The 15,675-nt window shown below is 39.2% G+C and overlaps 1 protein-coding gene across 1 annotated transcript in view; it reads right to left on the bottom strand.

The window, feature by feature from the left end:
- TTLL5 (tubulin tyrosine ligase like 5) overlaps nucleotides 1–15,675 on the bottom strand; it is a 118,909-nt gene that overhangs the window by 67,565 nt on the left and 35,669 nt on the right. The window contains exons 16-24 of the mRNA XM_062494308.1: nucleotides 14,275–14,388; nucleotides 13,812–13,903; nucleotides 13,167–13,229; nucleotides 12,210–12,248; nucleotides 11,135–11,280; nucleotides 9,886–10,171; nucleotides 5,800–5,920; nucleotides 4,036–4,182; nucleotides 1,781–1,881 (exon numbers count right to left, since the gene is read on the bottom strand). Coding sequence (XP_062350292.1) covers nucleotides 1,781–1,881; nucleotides 4,036–4,182; nucleotides 5,800–5,920; nucleotides 9,886–10,171; nucleotides 11,135–11,280; nucleotides 12,210–12,248; nucleotides 13,167–13,229; nucleotides 13,812–13,903; nucleotides 14,275–14,388 — 1,109 coding nt within the window. The remainder of the gene's footprint in view (nucleotides 1–1,780; nucleotides 1,882–4,035; nucleotides 4,183–5,799; nucleotides 5,921–9,885; nucleotides 10,172–11,134; nucleotides 11,281–12,209; nucleotides 12,249–13,166; nucleotides 13,230–13,811; nucleotides 13,904–14,274; nucleotides 14,389–15,675) is intronic.

The raw sequence follows: 15,675 nt of genomic DNA, 5'->3' as shown, positions 1-15,675 counted from the left end.
CAGAATGTATGTGCTTTTACAATGCACTGAGGACATTTAGAATCAGTGGTCATAACATATGTACAACTAAACACAATTATATCCATGCGATATTGAAGTTAGAGTCAATGAGAATCTCAATTAAGAAGCAACATTTATTACCCATTTTCTCCACTCTTGTATTCACTGTACTGCAGAATGAACACTCACAATGGAAATCTATCCCCTTTACTTGGCTCCAAAAGACTTGCTCACTGATTTAAGCTTACAGCACAGTGCCAAGTAGTGTCAGATACCAGTTTTCAAGCACACCTCACACTTTCTAAGAAGCAGAAAGATCATGGCGAGAAATTGTCTGATCATTGGCAAACTATTTTATGTCACTCAGATAACCCAGCAAAAATCTCCAGCTCCAGCCTAGACTGTGTATCAGACCATGATGGTATGGTAGCCAATAACATGAAAACAGAAGAACTTGCAGCTCTGTTCCATGCAGCCATTTCTTAACATTTCTGGCAAAAAGGAAAATTACCTGCCTAGGACACAACAGACATTTCAGTGGCCAGAATGATCAGAGACCCAAAAGCATGCCATAGGCCCACATAACATGTCTTTCTAGCAAGAGCAGTAGATCCTATGGTGCATGGTAGTCAGGCATCTCTATCTGAAGATTTTTCTGCAATCCCGTAAATCTGTTGCAGTAATGACTGAATCAGTTATATTAGTAAAAGGTAAAATACTTGTTTGCTTAAGAATGTATGAAGACAGACTGTGAAACCACCTGAACTTAGTTGGGATGCCTCAGCTACCACCCACTTCTCATCATTCACTATTAGTGCTACCCAAACAGAAAAAGAAAGAACACTTTAATAAGCAGTCATGAAAAAGAAGTGACTATCAATCTTCACAGAAAAAAGAAGATAGGCTTTAAAAAGACAGATAAACTCTGTCAAGATATTGACAGGGGTTCTTGCCCATATGTAATATATTGACCAAATAATTGAATCAAGAGGAATTTCTTTCTGTGCTCAAGAATCAGAAACTTTGAAAACATAACTGTGGTTCACTGAAAAATTTCAGACCTCTCCACAGCCAGATAGTTATAATACCATTGTTTTTCATACAATGCTACAGGCCCTAAGGAATACTTAACTATTTCAAAATATGTTTCTTACCAGACTCTTTTAAGTTTAAAGCAGATAAAGTGCAGTTATGGAAAATGCTACTTTTCCATTGTGAAATTAACTGCTTGCACTGAACTGCCTTAGAAGGCCAAATAAGAGGCCTAACTCCCTTCCTTGCTGATCTCAGAAAATCCAGACCTGGAAAATTCCTGAAGAGAGGCAGCAAGCATGAGATATGTTTCTGAGAGCAGAAACTTGAATCAGAGCTGTAACACCTGTTCAACCACATCAGCTCAAGATCATCTGAGCAGCAGTTCTAGTTTCATTCTCCTTCCGAAGTACTGCCTTATTTAGTCCATCATCACAGGAAAGAAAACCATTAACTCACCAGTAGCAGTTTGAAATCTACACAAGCCAGGGCAACCACTTTGTCCTTTGGGAAGTTACTTAATAGTCAAAACATCTATTGTACGTTCTTCCCTATGCACCAGATGCTGATGCTACAAGTGTTCTGGTTGCTGAAGAGAGACAAGAGAAGACAAGCTCTCTGTCCCTGAGCAGGAACAGGTCCTACATTCAATAAAGGTACCTAGAGGCTCTAGATCAACCAATCATCTTTACAACAATGCTTCAAGGCTGAGAGATCACTTATCAAAGGGAATAAAATCTATTCCTACCTTGCTCTGGCAATGAAGTTCTGAAAATCTCTAGGATTCACTCCCTCCTCCTCCTCTTCCTGTTTCTTTTTTGATTGTTTCTGAACCATCTGCTCTGTTTCCTGTTAATAAGCAGTATCAGTAAGTGTCTCTGTGTTCCAATGGCAGAGCTATAGCTCCCAGAATACAAAAACCAGTTCCACAGGATTTAAGAAAGAGAACACCCCTACGTGTAACAACATGAACAAATGTCTCTGGGAGAGCCCCAGAGACAGCATCCTAAGCATACACTAAAGTACTTTCCTCCACCTGACACAATTGATTTGCTGAGAAAAGTTCAGGTCTTCAGAAATGTGTGCCGTTCCTTCAACTACACTGTTTGCTAGAATGTAAGGAAGTATGGAAGGAAAAAAAAAATTAAATCATTCTTTACAGATATTAGGTCCCCACTCCACTTTGTTGTTTCTGTCACAGAGCTCCTCCAAACAGCTTTTATTTGTGCATTTGTCCCAGAAGTAGACAGATAGAAGGAGGGAAAAAGTGTGACGTTAATCTTAGAGAAACTGACAGATGTCTGTAGAAAATCAGCAGATTTTCTACTATAAACTAGTAGTTTTCTTGAGTTAATTTCTTTTTCAAGCAGCAAATTGCTGAGGGCTTTTACACATACCAAAACCCCACTGCTTTAGCAAAGACTAAGAAAGTAAAACAGTACAGCCTATGGCAAATGTGCTTATACACTGAAATATACTGGAATAAATGGTAAGCCTTTGTGGGTGAAAATGGGAGCAAGTTTGCAGATAAAAATGGTCTATTTTACACCAGTAGAACTGGATAGCACTAGAGGTTGGATTGATACAAACATATTTGTTCATTATAAAAACCTTCAGACCTGTCTGAAATACCAGTACCAGCTTAAAAGCTTTATCTAACCAGACTTGACCTCCACTTCATTTCTTCCTGCCGTTATTGTGAAGATTCCCAGAAAAAAAGGGTCAGATATATTATTTGAAACATGAGACAGGGAAGAAAAAGCTTATTTGGGACATCTTTACCCTCTACTGCTTAAGTAAATGTCTGGACAAATCTGATCTGTTTTACTTAATTTGCTGGAGCTGTATTTTTTTCTTCTGTGTCATCATAGATGATACATGATGGCAAGTAGGAGTCCCTATTAAATCTGAAGTTACAAGCCTATGAAAGAATCAGAATACATTGGAATCAGAAATCAAAAAAACTCACAGCCTAACAGTCTCTCAAGGGCTTAAACATGTACACCCTGAAACCTCAAGTGATATGTTCTCACTTGTTTTAATTGAGAAAATATGTTTATGATTTATTACCAGTTACACAGCTTTATTTTGTCAATTTACCAAGGAGTTAGCAGAAAATCCTAATGTTTCAATACAATTTGACTGGAAATTATAGCCAAAGCAGCTGCATTCTTCACTCACCACAGAGCCACCCAAGTGCTTTGTGGTTCCTCCTAACAGAGTACTTCAGTGAGCATTAGGCATACAAGGCACTCCCTGGAACAGATTTGGTTCAACACCAACCTTGATTAGACAGATCAATTTACAAGATGTCAGTTCTGACAAGGTAATGTAAGTGAACATCCTCTCCTAAGGAGTAGAAGCTTGGAGGCCTCTGTGCAGCAGCCTCTGAAAGCTGAATTTCAATTACCCTTGTTCTAACACTGAAGAAATGCAAGGGGGCAAAGGAATGAGGAAGCTGTCCTTGCAGAATGAAGATTAGGTTGAAATCACGATGCGAAGAACACCTCCTGCATCTGAAGATGTGAGAATTATTTAAATTTATTTAAAATTATTTAGGACCTACATCTCCTGAATACTGAGCATGTGAGATACCTTACTACAGACCTGTAGCAGTCCCTCAGTATACCAAGTAAATAGTAAAATACATATTTCATGCTATTCTGTATAAAATAAAATATCTTTAAAGAAGCCCCACAACAATAAGAAGTGGAAAGAGGCATTAAAAAGCACTAGAATCAAAGACAAGGCAAAGAAAAAGCACACTGCCAGGTAAATTCCACTTCATTTCAGGACTTCTTTTTATGCACATAATTGCTGGTCTGCACATATTACATAATAATATTGTTGTCTATCTGACAATTTCAACAGAATACCATTATTGGATGCAAGCGGATATTGTAAATAACAGAAGAGTGCCTTTGAAACAGCCTGCACGAGACACTTTGTAAGAAGCAAAGCTAAACCAAAAAAAAAAAATAATTTAAAACAATAGTAAGTCACCTTCTTATAACAGATTATGAACTCGCCCAGCTGGCGGGCCAGGATACGACGACGATCAGTTAGTCCTAAATGACGGCTGGGAAGCAGCAGCCTCAAGGACTGACGAAGGTTGCTGGCAGCTCGCTTCAGAAAGCGGACAATGAGCTCCTGAAAGCAAAAGACATGGAGTTAACAACGTGCTATCTACAAGGTGTGGGGAGAAGAGAATAGATACTACAGCAGCTAAGGACTGGCAGGAACTAAACACGTTGTCCTGAGAAAATGAGCTGAAACTGGCAGGCAAAAGCACTCTGCAATATGCACTTTTAATACAGCCCTATAAATCCAATGCGGGGGAGAAAAACAATGGTGTATCTTGCCTGAGGTGGATCAGAATTCTGAACACTTTAGAAGTGTTTGTCTCAAAAACATGGCAGATAAAGGAAAAAAATAACCAGTCAGCAAAATGCAGTGACATATAATAACCTGTGAAGTCCAGTATCTTAGGAGAATGTTTCCAAAAACTCACCTGCAATGTGTTAAAGGCCTGTGAAAAAGTGCACTGACAAAATTCTCTCAGCACTACCACAGGAAAGGGGATCTTGGTCAGATATCTCCACTACAGTGGGTAGTCCCATTCCATCACTTTTCATATATATATATATGAGAAAATATATATATTCCTACCTCTCCACAGCAATAGATTAATAGATATCTATATCTTATAGCCATGTAATTCCAGTCTCTCACCATGTCTGTTTGACCTCTGGTGGGGGAAACATATGGCAAGGCAGATGCTAAGGCAAGATGCATCCTGTGGGTGTTTTGAACCCCTTCTGTCATACTTCTGGATTTGCTTTTGCTTAGGAGCTCTGCTAATGCATAAATGAGCAGCCTCACAGCCAAACTATTGGATTTCACAGCTCGCCTCTCACTGCTATTACTCCAGGCTGGTTTGATCTGTTATTTTAAACATTATTCTTCACAGTACAGCAGACAAAGTGACTCTCAAAAAGCCCATTTTAATTTCCACTTGGAAAGAGCAGAGGTAACATTTTCCACTGAGTTGAACGATTATTCTTGACACACAATTTTATCTCTGAACTACATTGCCTGTTTCCCTGCAACACGCACTCAGTGAGAACATATGCAGAAAGCTCAAAAGCCTACTGCACAAAGCTCTTTTAGGAAGGTTTGTGAAGGGATCTAGGCTCGCTGCACTTTTTAACATGCATACATATCAAACACAGGCCTTTAAAATACTGCCTAGAAAAATTAATCACTTTTACTTGCCCTTCTCAGTGGCTTTTACTTTAATTTCCTCTATCTAGAATGCAAGTAAGATTCATAAACACAGATGTCTGGATATATTACAACAGTACATAAGAGAAAAAGTTTAACTGGGTACCTGTTCTATTCGAGTAGATGAATACTTAAGTTAATGTAGCAGAAACCTGATCCTGACAAGTAATCTTAAAGAATCTTCTAGAGAAGAATTCAAGAGCAGGTAAGCTCAGAAACCAGTGAAGGAGAACCAACAAGAGACCTGAGCAGCCTGAATGTCAACAAGAGTCCAGTCATTAAGAGCTGTCTATCATTGCTCTGCGGTCAGTCAGCAGTCCTACCTCATCTATATATTAAAAATACAGCACTGGCAGCTAGACAAAGATGAACAACCATCATTTCAGTTGGACTTCTGTACTTGTAAAGATGGGAACTGACCTCAACACTCTCAAGGTAGATTTCAACTTGGCTTCTCATTCTGGCCAACACAAAGCTTCTTACCATTTGTTCATTCTCTTTGGCAGCCCAGGCAGGATTCTGGATCTGTTCACCAGCATCCTTCATCAGTCGGAACTGAACATGCTGTAGATAGGCAGAGAAAGCTGTACGAGCTTGTACTTTGCTGTGGACAAAAAGAATCCATCAGCTATCTTCAGAATAGGAGTGAGAAGAGTTACAGCAGTCAGGCACAGCTTATGTACAGTCAGCAAGGACCTCCAAAGTGCACTAATGCTGAAGCTCAAAGAAAGAAGGACCCCTTCACCCCATCAGCATTTGCAAGCAGGCCGTCACCAAGATGGGGTAGGCATTGCAGGAGGTACAAAAGACAGCAAATGCTAAGATAAATTCCAAAAATGGAATGTTCCTCCTGCCTTTTACAGCCTTGGTTACTCTCCTCTAAAAGCCAATAACATGGACATCAGCAAAACTGAGTATTTTTAAAACAAGTTCAAGGCTCTACTGGGCCTCTGTTTTCACAAACATTTTGAACACCACAACAACAGACCATAAAATAAACAAAGGGCTTGGTACTGGTGCCAGAGTTATAACAAAAGCCCTGTAATTCCTATTGGAAATGAAAGAATTAAATCTGTGAAAGTGAGCTCTTCCCCTGCTGGCTCAGGGATACAAGCCAAATTTCATTGAGCAAGGCACCACTGAGGAATGAAGAAACATCTGAAGGAAAATCTGCTGTGCAGCTGGCTGAACATGTTGGGAAGCTGTAAGCATGAACTGAGGAGAGGACTGGGAGGGACACATAGCTTCTCATTCCCTCACAATAGTAGCCACTTTAGTATATGCATCTGTTGTGAGAGAAATTGCTGAAAGCGCTGCCTAATTCTGTTTATTGTCCTCTTGGTCTAAACCCCATTCCCAAACATTCTGCTCTCCCAGCCTCTGCTCTTCCTTACGGTTTTCTCCACAGTTGCTAGAAGCTTTTCATACAGATATAGCAGCAGATTGACTTGAGTGTCAGCAACAGATTTCCCTTTCTATCATAGGAAGTGCCCTAATATGTTCTGTAGAATTTTAAGTTTCGTCTTAAACAAACTAGAGTTTTTAACCCATTACTTTCCTGAAATATTATTCCAGAACTTACTGTTCTAATAAATAGGAACTGCCTTTTATTACCCAGCTATAACTTCTTTTTCTTTCTCCAACACTGTCCTGTAAATTAAATATAATCCCTGATGGGTCTTGAATGTCTTTATTAACAGAGTTACATCCTTTCATAGTTTTCATTTTCTACCGGTGCCTTCTAACAAAGCACCCACAATGATGACATGATGAGACCAGCAGCTCACCTCCACCTACATTCCACTCACAATTTGCCTTCCATGAATATGGGTGATACAATACTCCACATGAAGTCCCAGAAGTATGTCAAGTGATAAATCCTGGAACACATTTGGTGTTTTCACGCACGCATGAGCTAGGGCTTCACAAACTTCCTCTGATCAACCAGCATGAAAGACATTTTTCCTTATAATTAATTTCTAGTTGATGAACACCCAGCTGACAGAACTTCTGCTGTAAAATATTAGTTCTTATAAGCATCCCATTGCACTTTGTGCTACTGAATTTCATCCTAGTTATATTATTTATATCCTCAAGGTCATCCCGTTTCTCATATTTAGTCCACTACTTTTTTCTCATGGTAATAACTCCCAAATATTTTCCATCAGCAAATTTCATTAGCACATTTGTCCATTCTGTGTCATTCTTGAACTGACTGTTAATATCAGCCTCAGACCAATTCCTGAGGAACCTCACCACATTTCTTCTACTTGTTCTCTGCTTCTTACAAATATTTTCAGGTACTTATATGGTCCTTATGACTCCAGGTACATGAGCTCCTGAAATGCTATTAAAAACTCTACAACAATTAAGTCTTTCTGGTTTATAGGTCTGTAAATTTCAGGAACACAGAAATCATACCACAGCAACACTTACAAAGATCAGTGCATCAATTTAGTTAAGAATTTAAGTTAAAATAAAATACATTGGAATTATCCATGTATCGGCTTAATCATCAACTATTGATGCTTCTGGAAGGTCACATAGAGCCAGAGAGGGGCTAAGCCAATGACAAGTGCACAAGAGTCTCAAGCTAACATCCTCTGTTAATTGCTGTACTGCAGCAACTAAAACACGATGAAAACACCTGGCTACAATTTCCGTCTTCCAAGAACTCCAGTGAACTCCAGAATGCACAGCAGGCCTTGTAACATCTCTGAGCTCTGTATGCTACTTGTCACTATATCTACCTTTTCTTTCTACATGCGTGGAACACTGGGAGAAATCTCTGAATCCCAACTGAGAACTGATACTCTCCACATCAGGCCACCATGTATCAGAAAAGCCTCTCACCTCAGCTCTCTAGAGCTGTCAGGTTTGGTATAGGTGCAACTCAAACATCTCATGACCAGTTCAAGATTTGTGCTTGATAAGGAGCCCCCATTATCAACATCAGCACAATAACACAAGTCTTGGGCTGCACCTGATACTTCTATGACTAAAAAATAAAGAAGGTTTTTGTTTAAAACTGCCTCTCCTTTGATGTGGGGGATACTGAAACCTGAGGCCTTAAATGCAGGAAAAAGTAACTCCCTTTTCATTTTACTTCCTTGGGTATGGCATAGTTGGGGGAACAAGTTTCCTTCGACTATCGTTTCTTCACCAGTAACACCCAATGTGTTACCAATCCTTACCCAGTGTGGAAAGTAGGTATCCCCTCATCAGGCTGACTAAAGGAGAGAGAAGTCCTACCACTTACCAAAACTGACTAGAATGGGCCTGGTTTCTCTGGGATGAAAATTTTATTACTTCAGCTCCTCTGTCTGTTGAGCTCACAAGCAAAGCTCACATCAGTGACAGATCAGATGGGGCCAAGCCCAGCACAATCTTAGAACATGAGGTCACCACAAGCCTTACACCCTTCTGTGGGGAAACCCAACAGTGCTGGGTGCTGAGCAAGATTCTGCCAGAAACATCAGACAGAGCTTATGTTCTTGGCAGGAGCCAGTTCTATATATACATAGATATAGACACAGCATTGCTATGTTTATCCTCAAAAGAGGTTTCAGAAACTTCCCTGTCACAGGAGCAAATGTCCTTGCCACAGTCAGACATCAGAACAATACCCAAAGCCACTGAATAATCCATAGTTTCTCCCAGAAACTGAACTAGGAAAGCAACAATAATAAACATTTTCTCTACCTTTGGACATGTTTTACAGAAAACATAATATTGCTTCTTGTCTAGAGCATGTAAAGTCTTCCTACACAGACATACATGATCATGTTTCTTTTTGCACTTTCTGTCCATCTGCAATTGGACAGTTTTGCTACCCATATTCAAAGGGAGGATCATATTTCAAACCATTTAGTTAAGAACTTGCTTGTTGTTTTTCTATAGAATCTCCTCCAACACATCTCTTTGTTTGAAGAAACAGAGTCCTGCATCAGAATGTACACTATTCCACACCATCAAACTCAATAACACGCAATGAGATATTTCAGTAATTTTTCACTCTCAAATTACCTCCTATCCTTGCTCTCAGAAGATGATGACCTTGAACAAAGATTACTACCAGAGGGAAAAATTCTACCATCAAAAATAAAAGTAAAAAAATGAGAAAACTAATTTTATGGAGAGACAGCACTGAGATATTCCTATCCAACCTTCCCTGGGTAATTTAACATATGTTTATAACATATGGCAAATGCAAAGAATGAGAAGATTAAGAATTCAGTAGCAGGAATCCTGCATTAAGACAAAGAGGCATTTCAGAAGCCTGAGCTGACAAAGAGCAGCTTACATCATCAGATTAAAGAACAGCAATGGAAACTATAGGGTCATGCTTTACACTGATCCAACAGGTCAGGCATTTAGGTAAACTGACAGACTTTGCAATGGTCTCCCTTCTCTGCCAACAAAACGTTAAGGCAGCCCACAGTTAGGCAAAAATCCACACTCCTTTTCTAGGGTCTTCTTATCTCTTCACACTCATAACATGCATCCTCCACATTTTAACTTGTATTAGCTTCAAGTCAAAACTAGAGGCAATATGCAGAAAACTCTCACCTCAAGTTTCCTTGTTTTTGAAGAATCTGAAGCAAGTTAAACCGAGATTCCGAGTCTGATTTTTGCAGAAACAGCTCTTCTCCATCTCCACTTTTCTTGTCACATTTTTTTGGTAACCTCTCCTTACAAGGAGTTTTCACTGAGTCAGAGAGCTTTGGTTTGTTTTTCACCTGGGTGTCCGAAAGAGAGCAAACACTTCTATCTACCTCTTCATCTTCATCCATCTCCTCTTCCTCCTCACCTTCTGTGTCTGACTTGAGGGACAGCTTTGTTGGTTCTGATGTTCCTGTAGTAGAGGAGAAAACACTTATGCTGCTAATGGAAAAAAAAAAAGCAGAGAGGACTGCTCTACTATTGATACCCTTCAGCTTACCCCTAAACTCTTTTCTGCTAGAAGGACAGAACATCACCATTTCAGAACAGCATCTTAAGTATGACTGTTCTACATAATTTTGTCTTTCTGCTTGTGCATCAAACAGTTGAGACGTCCATTTTCCCAATATTACAGAATACAAAATGAGATTCTTGCTTTAACCTTACAAATGAAAAAAGAATGCCCACAAAATCAAAGAGGCAAAGACATTTTCCTATATTTTTTCCTGATTCTTACATATATACTGACCTATATACACCTACACTTTATATATATATATACACACACACACATTTTTGTATGTTGTGTGTCAAATAAAACAAAGCTGCAAAATCTAAACTTCCACATCTGTCAAAGATTATATACCTTAACATAGCAGTAAAAATCGTAACATCCCACTTCTCCTATTGCAGTCAGTATCACACAGCTATTAGAAAGAGTTTAGATAAAGGCAGGAACAGTCACTTGTGGGGATCATTCACCACTGTATCCTTTTAAGTTTTTCCAACATCAGCTTGGATAAAGAATTTTCTTCCCAACACCTTAAGAGTCACAGCTGTCTAGAAGAACTAATCTGAAAGGTCCCATCTTTCTCTGAAAAGCTCAAGAATTACAGAAGCATGCATACTGTTGAATTCTTTACCCAAAATGCCACAAGTTCATCTCCAAGTAAGCAGTGATTACCTTTACCCATATACATGGGGGGTGTGGAAAGGTGGGAATGAAATTCAAGGCACTAAACAAAAAAAGCTCAGAACTAGAGTGAAGTGAAAACTATTAACATTTGAAACCGAACAACCCCATTCACACACATTTCAAATGAAAAAGTCCTTTGCTTTTGACTAGCTGCTCATCTAAAACTCTAGCCATGCATACCTGATGGTCTTGTCTGTGCAGCTCTGGCCTTGCCGTGATATCGCCGACGGTTCCGTAACTCCAAGGAAACAAGCTTTCTCTCATAAAAGAGAGCATGAGAGTCCATAGCTTCCATCATCATATCCGGCCTTCCATTGAGACCTGCTCTGGGAAGCATAGTACAGACACATCCCTCAGTCTCCCTCTGTCCTCTCCCTGACAATACAAGAGACTTAGTAGATCAAACTTTTTCAAGAAACATTCTTCCTGATACAGGGAAGAACTATTTACCATCAGTCTAACTCTGCTCTACTTAAGCCTGAAAATGTTTAAAGAATTTTGTACGTACCTCACACAACGTCATCTTTCAAAGCCCCAAGACACATTAACCTAGTGTCATGCTTTCATGACTGAGCAGCATCTGCCCATCATGCAACAGCTCAGGGCACAATTAATAGAGGAAATTGCAAGAGTACAAAACAACGAAGGGGAATGGAAAGAGCACATTGACACATATCCAATTGTGAACCATTTGTGTAGACAGCTTGTTCCTCACAGATATAAGAATTTTAACATCATAAAAGTGGAAAATGCCAAACTTTCTACAAGCTCAACCTAAGTCAAGGTATGAGGAGCCCTGCCATATTCCTTAAGGGAAACATACAAAAGTAACAACACTCTGCCAGTGCACAAAGATCCAGAAAAATGGTCCCTATGATGTAAGTGGAAACAAGCACAGAAAATGCTTGTTGTTTCATTTATCTTTTTAGATGTAACAAGGTGAATATATGAGTATATTAAAAAAACCCCTAGTGCATTACAAGATCCTTTGAGAGAGCTCAATGATGAGGCTTATCAATATGGCAGGAATACCAAAGTGAGAAGCCTACAAGGAGAAATTTTAAGGTCCAAAGAAAACATGAACTCTCCACACATGGTTATATTCTTTTCCCACTGTATTTATGTTTCTAGAATTATTTTTATGGGTTTCAGGTGGAAAACGTGCTGACTCACAGCTTGAAAGATGAAGCTAAGGAAATCTAAATTTAGAATAAGTCCTACAAAGCACAAATTATTTAATTAAGAAGCTATTTACCGGGATCTCCCAGTGATGAACTCTCTTTTCATCTTGCCCCTACAAAGAGAAAAAGGTCAAAAATTACACTCCATACTGGATCAGACTTGATTAAAAAGCCTCCCTAATCTTTCACATGTACAATGGAAAGACTATATTAACAGAATTACTTGTGAGTTCTATCTTAAAGGAGAAAAAAAAGGGCTCCAAAAGAGGAGCCCTGAGCAGCTGTATGACAACTGATGCGTGCATTTGCCTGGCTTAAGCTGGAGAAGGCATCATTTATAACTACTCTTTAGACACATCCCTGAATGTACACTGAGAAAAAAAATTGTACAGTGCTGATGCAGGAAGAGCTTCTGTAAATACAGTCTCCTTCCTAAGCCACCTTGTCTTTACTTGGCAGTTACTTCATAGTGGATCTCGAATTTGCACAAGCAGAATTTTGAGAAGGAAGGGCATTAAACACACAGTCAAGGATACTGCATACAACTCTCAGTGGAAGCTCAGCTAGTGGCATGAACTGTCATTTCCACCCAACCACAACCCAGAAAAAGAATAATCAAATCATGATCACACAGGTTAAGATATAGGGACACTAAAATGCTGGAGAATCAGTTTCAGGGCTTACTTTACATGAAGACAAACTTTAATGTGATTTGAAATTTGAACCAAAAGGTAAGCCAGGACCACCTATAATCCCTTCACAGAGAAACCTAAGTGCTTGAAGTTTTTTCACGTCTATAGTAACATTAGTACGTACACCCAACAATTCCCATGCCTTTCGAGTGCTGCCCTTTTTGACCTTGGTTTCATTAGAGCAACATAAATATATGAGCAACATTCACTGGCACACTAGAGAAGAGATGCACACTTACCACCCCTATAAATCCCTGACTTGTATTTATAACAATGGATAAGTGAGGAATCAATCCCTTTTGTACTGTTTGTGCCCCCAAACAGAGAAACCTTTTCTACCTGTCCTTAAACAGACGTGTAGCCAGCATGTAGTTCATTGATGTCTTGTGCTCTAGGAAAGATCTACAGAGAAAAAAAAAAAGAAAAAACAAACCAAAAAAACCTCAGAATTATCAAGACAGAGCTCAACTCAATTAAAGGCAGCATAATACAGGAATAAATGACCTCTAAAAGAACATCCCAGAAGTGGATTCAGACAACGTGCTGCACCACAACAGAAAAGACAAAAGGAAGAGAGCTATCATTTCTCAGCTGAAGTTCCTGGTGACACAAGAGACAGAGAAAACATCACAGACCGGAAAAATAAACCTATATGGTGTTTATGGCCCAAGGACAAAAGCACAACATACGCAGCTTGACGATGTAAAAGTAGCTAGCAAAAATCTGAAAGGAAGACAATTTTATTCTAACAGAAAAGCAGCACCAGAAATAATTTCCAACAGCTTTTCATGGGGTGTAGTTGTGCAAAGCAGCAGCTGATAAAAACAAGGGATCAGAAAAACGAATATTCAACACTAAAATAAGCTTTGCCAAAACTTTCAATATATCTTTTCGAATGCCAAGATAGCTGATCTGCACATATCTAACACAGAATATCCTTCAACACAGAGCATCAGTGCCATCCTATCAGATCTTTATTCTTACCCATAAAGGTTCCATGTTAATGGGGTAGGGAATATCCGGATGAAACCTCCTCTCCGCTCATTTTCCTCTCTCACTCGCCGAAGAACTTTGATCTGATTAAAAAAAGATACATAGAATAGCCAGCAAAATAGATAACAATGAAAAATGAACCTTCTAAAAGTCTCCAGATTCCAGAAAACAAGACTATTCAGTCCTCCAAACAGACTGAATAGATAAAGATATCCTTAAGGAATTCTGCCTTGCATTTATATTCTGAAGGAGTCTATCACTGCCTCAAGCACATCTCAGCTTGGCATGATTGAGGGCAAGGGTTGTACCAGCAGTAAAACTCAAATTCTGTTTTGAATATTATACTTCTTCTGTCACATTTTGCATTTACATGTATTTGCTCTTTGTTGAGAAAATAACCCCACACACTGCATGAAAGCCAAGGTAAATAAAAGCTATTTAATAGCCTCCTTACCTCCTCCATGGTGAGGCCTAGCACAGAGCTGCTGTGCCTTCCTGTTGCTTTTTCCCTGCCTAAGGGCACCAAGCTTTTAACTTCAGCATCACTGGCAGACAGAGGACGGGTACGCTGTAGAGACAACGTGAATCCAGATTTTTTTTCCTCTCTTAATTTTCATATTAAAAAAAATTACATTCAAAATCCAGGACCCCATTCCCACCAGGATCTATACTCCAGAGCACTACAGCCAGAATTCACAATTCCACACCCCATTTGCTTAAGAGTCCACACCCCAGACGTCACTAAGCGCGAGTATTCGGAATCTTAGGTTTTAGCACAGGAGGCACAATTCAGGCATGCATACTCCCAGTATTTACACCCCTGGCCCCTTCCAGAAAAACAGAAGACATACCAAAAGCATCAAACTCAGAATGTCATACAGGAAAATCCTCACCCAAGGGACATTAGAGTCTGCATTCACAGGACCCTAATAGACTTGGATCAATGGCACCAGAACCATGATTCTCTGCTCTAGCTGTGTTGTTACACTAAAACAACAGAACTGTAATTCCCTGGTGAGATAAATGTTGCAGGGAAATGTTCACCGCCAGTTATTCTTTTGTTAATATACTGCTGAATGTCAGCTTGCTACTTCTCACACTTAACATATACATCCTGCAGATGTACAGTTATATCATGCAAATTTGCATAAATATGCAATTTTTTAAAATAAGGAAAGCAATAATTTGCAGACAGTGTCACTAAGCTTATTTTTAAACTGATGGGCAGTCCTGGCCAATTCTAACAAAAGGACAGGAATTCAAAATGTCTTCAAATCATCAGGATTATAAAATTTTAAAATCCAAGGCAAGACAAATCTTTGAACTTGTTCTCAAGTACATTTAAGAAGGTCTTAGGCTCAGTTTAGATAAACCACTTCTGTAAAAACAGCACTAAAAGAGTCTGCTGAGAAGGTCTAAAGCATTTATACTAAATTCAAAGTTTCTTTTAGCTCTGTACTGAGCAAAGAATGCACAGAGAGCCTTAATCTATAAAGAAGAGAAAAACATGACAGAAACCTTAAGGTGGATAAATCCAGGGGAATATCCCATACTGCTCAGATACAAAAAAAATCCATGGCAAGATCAGGATGCATCTTTATTTGTAAAGACTATGAGAATTGAATTCCATTCTCTCCGTTTCATTAGAAATGGCAAGCGGCTATTCAGAATCTGTAGATGAAGCAACAGCAAAAGCAACAGGCATTGCACTAGAATAGGTTATACTGCAATGATTGGCACAGAAAAATCCGAAGATAAAACAGACATAGCAGGTACCAGCTGAAATATCTTTTAAGCCTAACGAAAACTCATTAAAAAGAAAAGAGAAAACAAGATAATCTGGATGAGAAGGCAG

The sequence above is a fragment of the Cinclus cinclus genome, chromosome 6 (genome assembly GCF_963662255.1).
Source record: "Cinclus cinclus chromosome 6, bCinCin1.1, whole genome shotgun sequence".
In the NCBI taxonomy this organism is placed as follows: Eukaryota; Metazoa; Chordata; class Aves; order Passeriformes; family Cinclidae; genus Cinclus; species Cinclus cinclus.
Note: the sequence above shows the minus strand (reverse complement) of the source record. Positions and strands in the feature narration are given on the sequence as shown.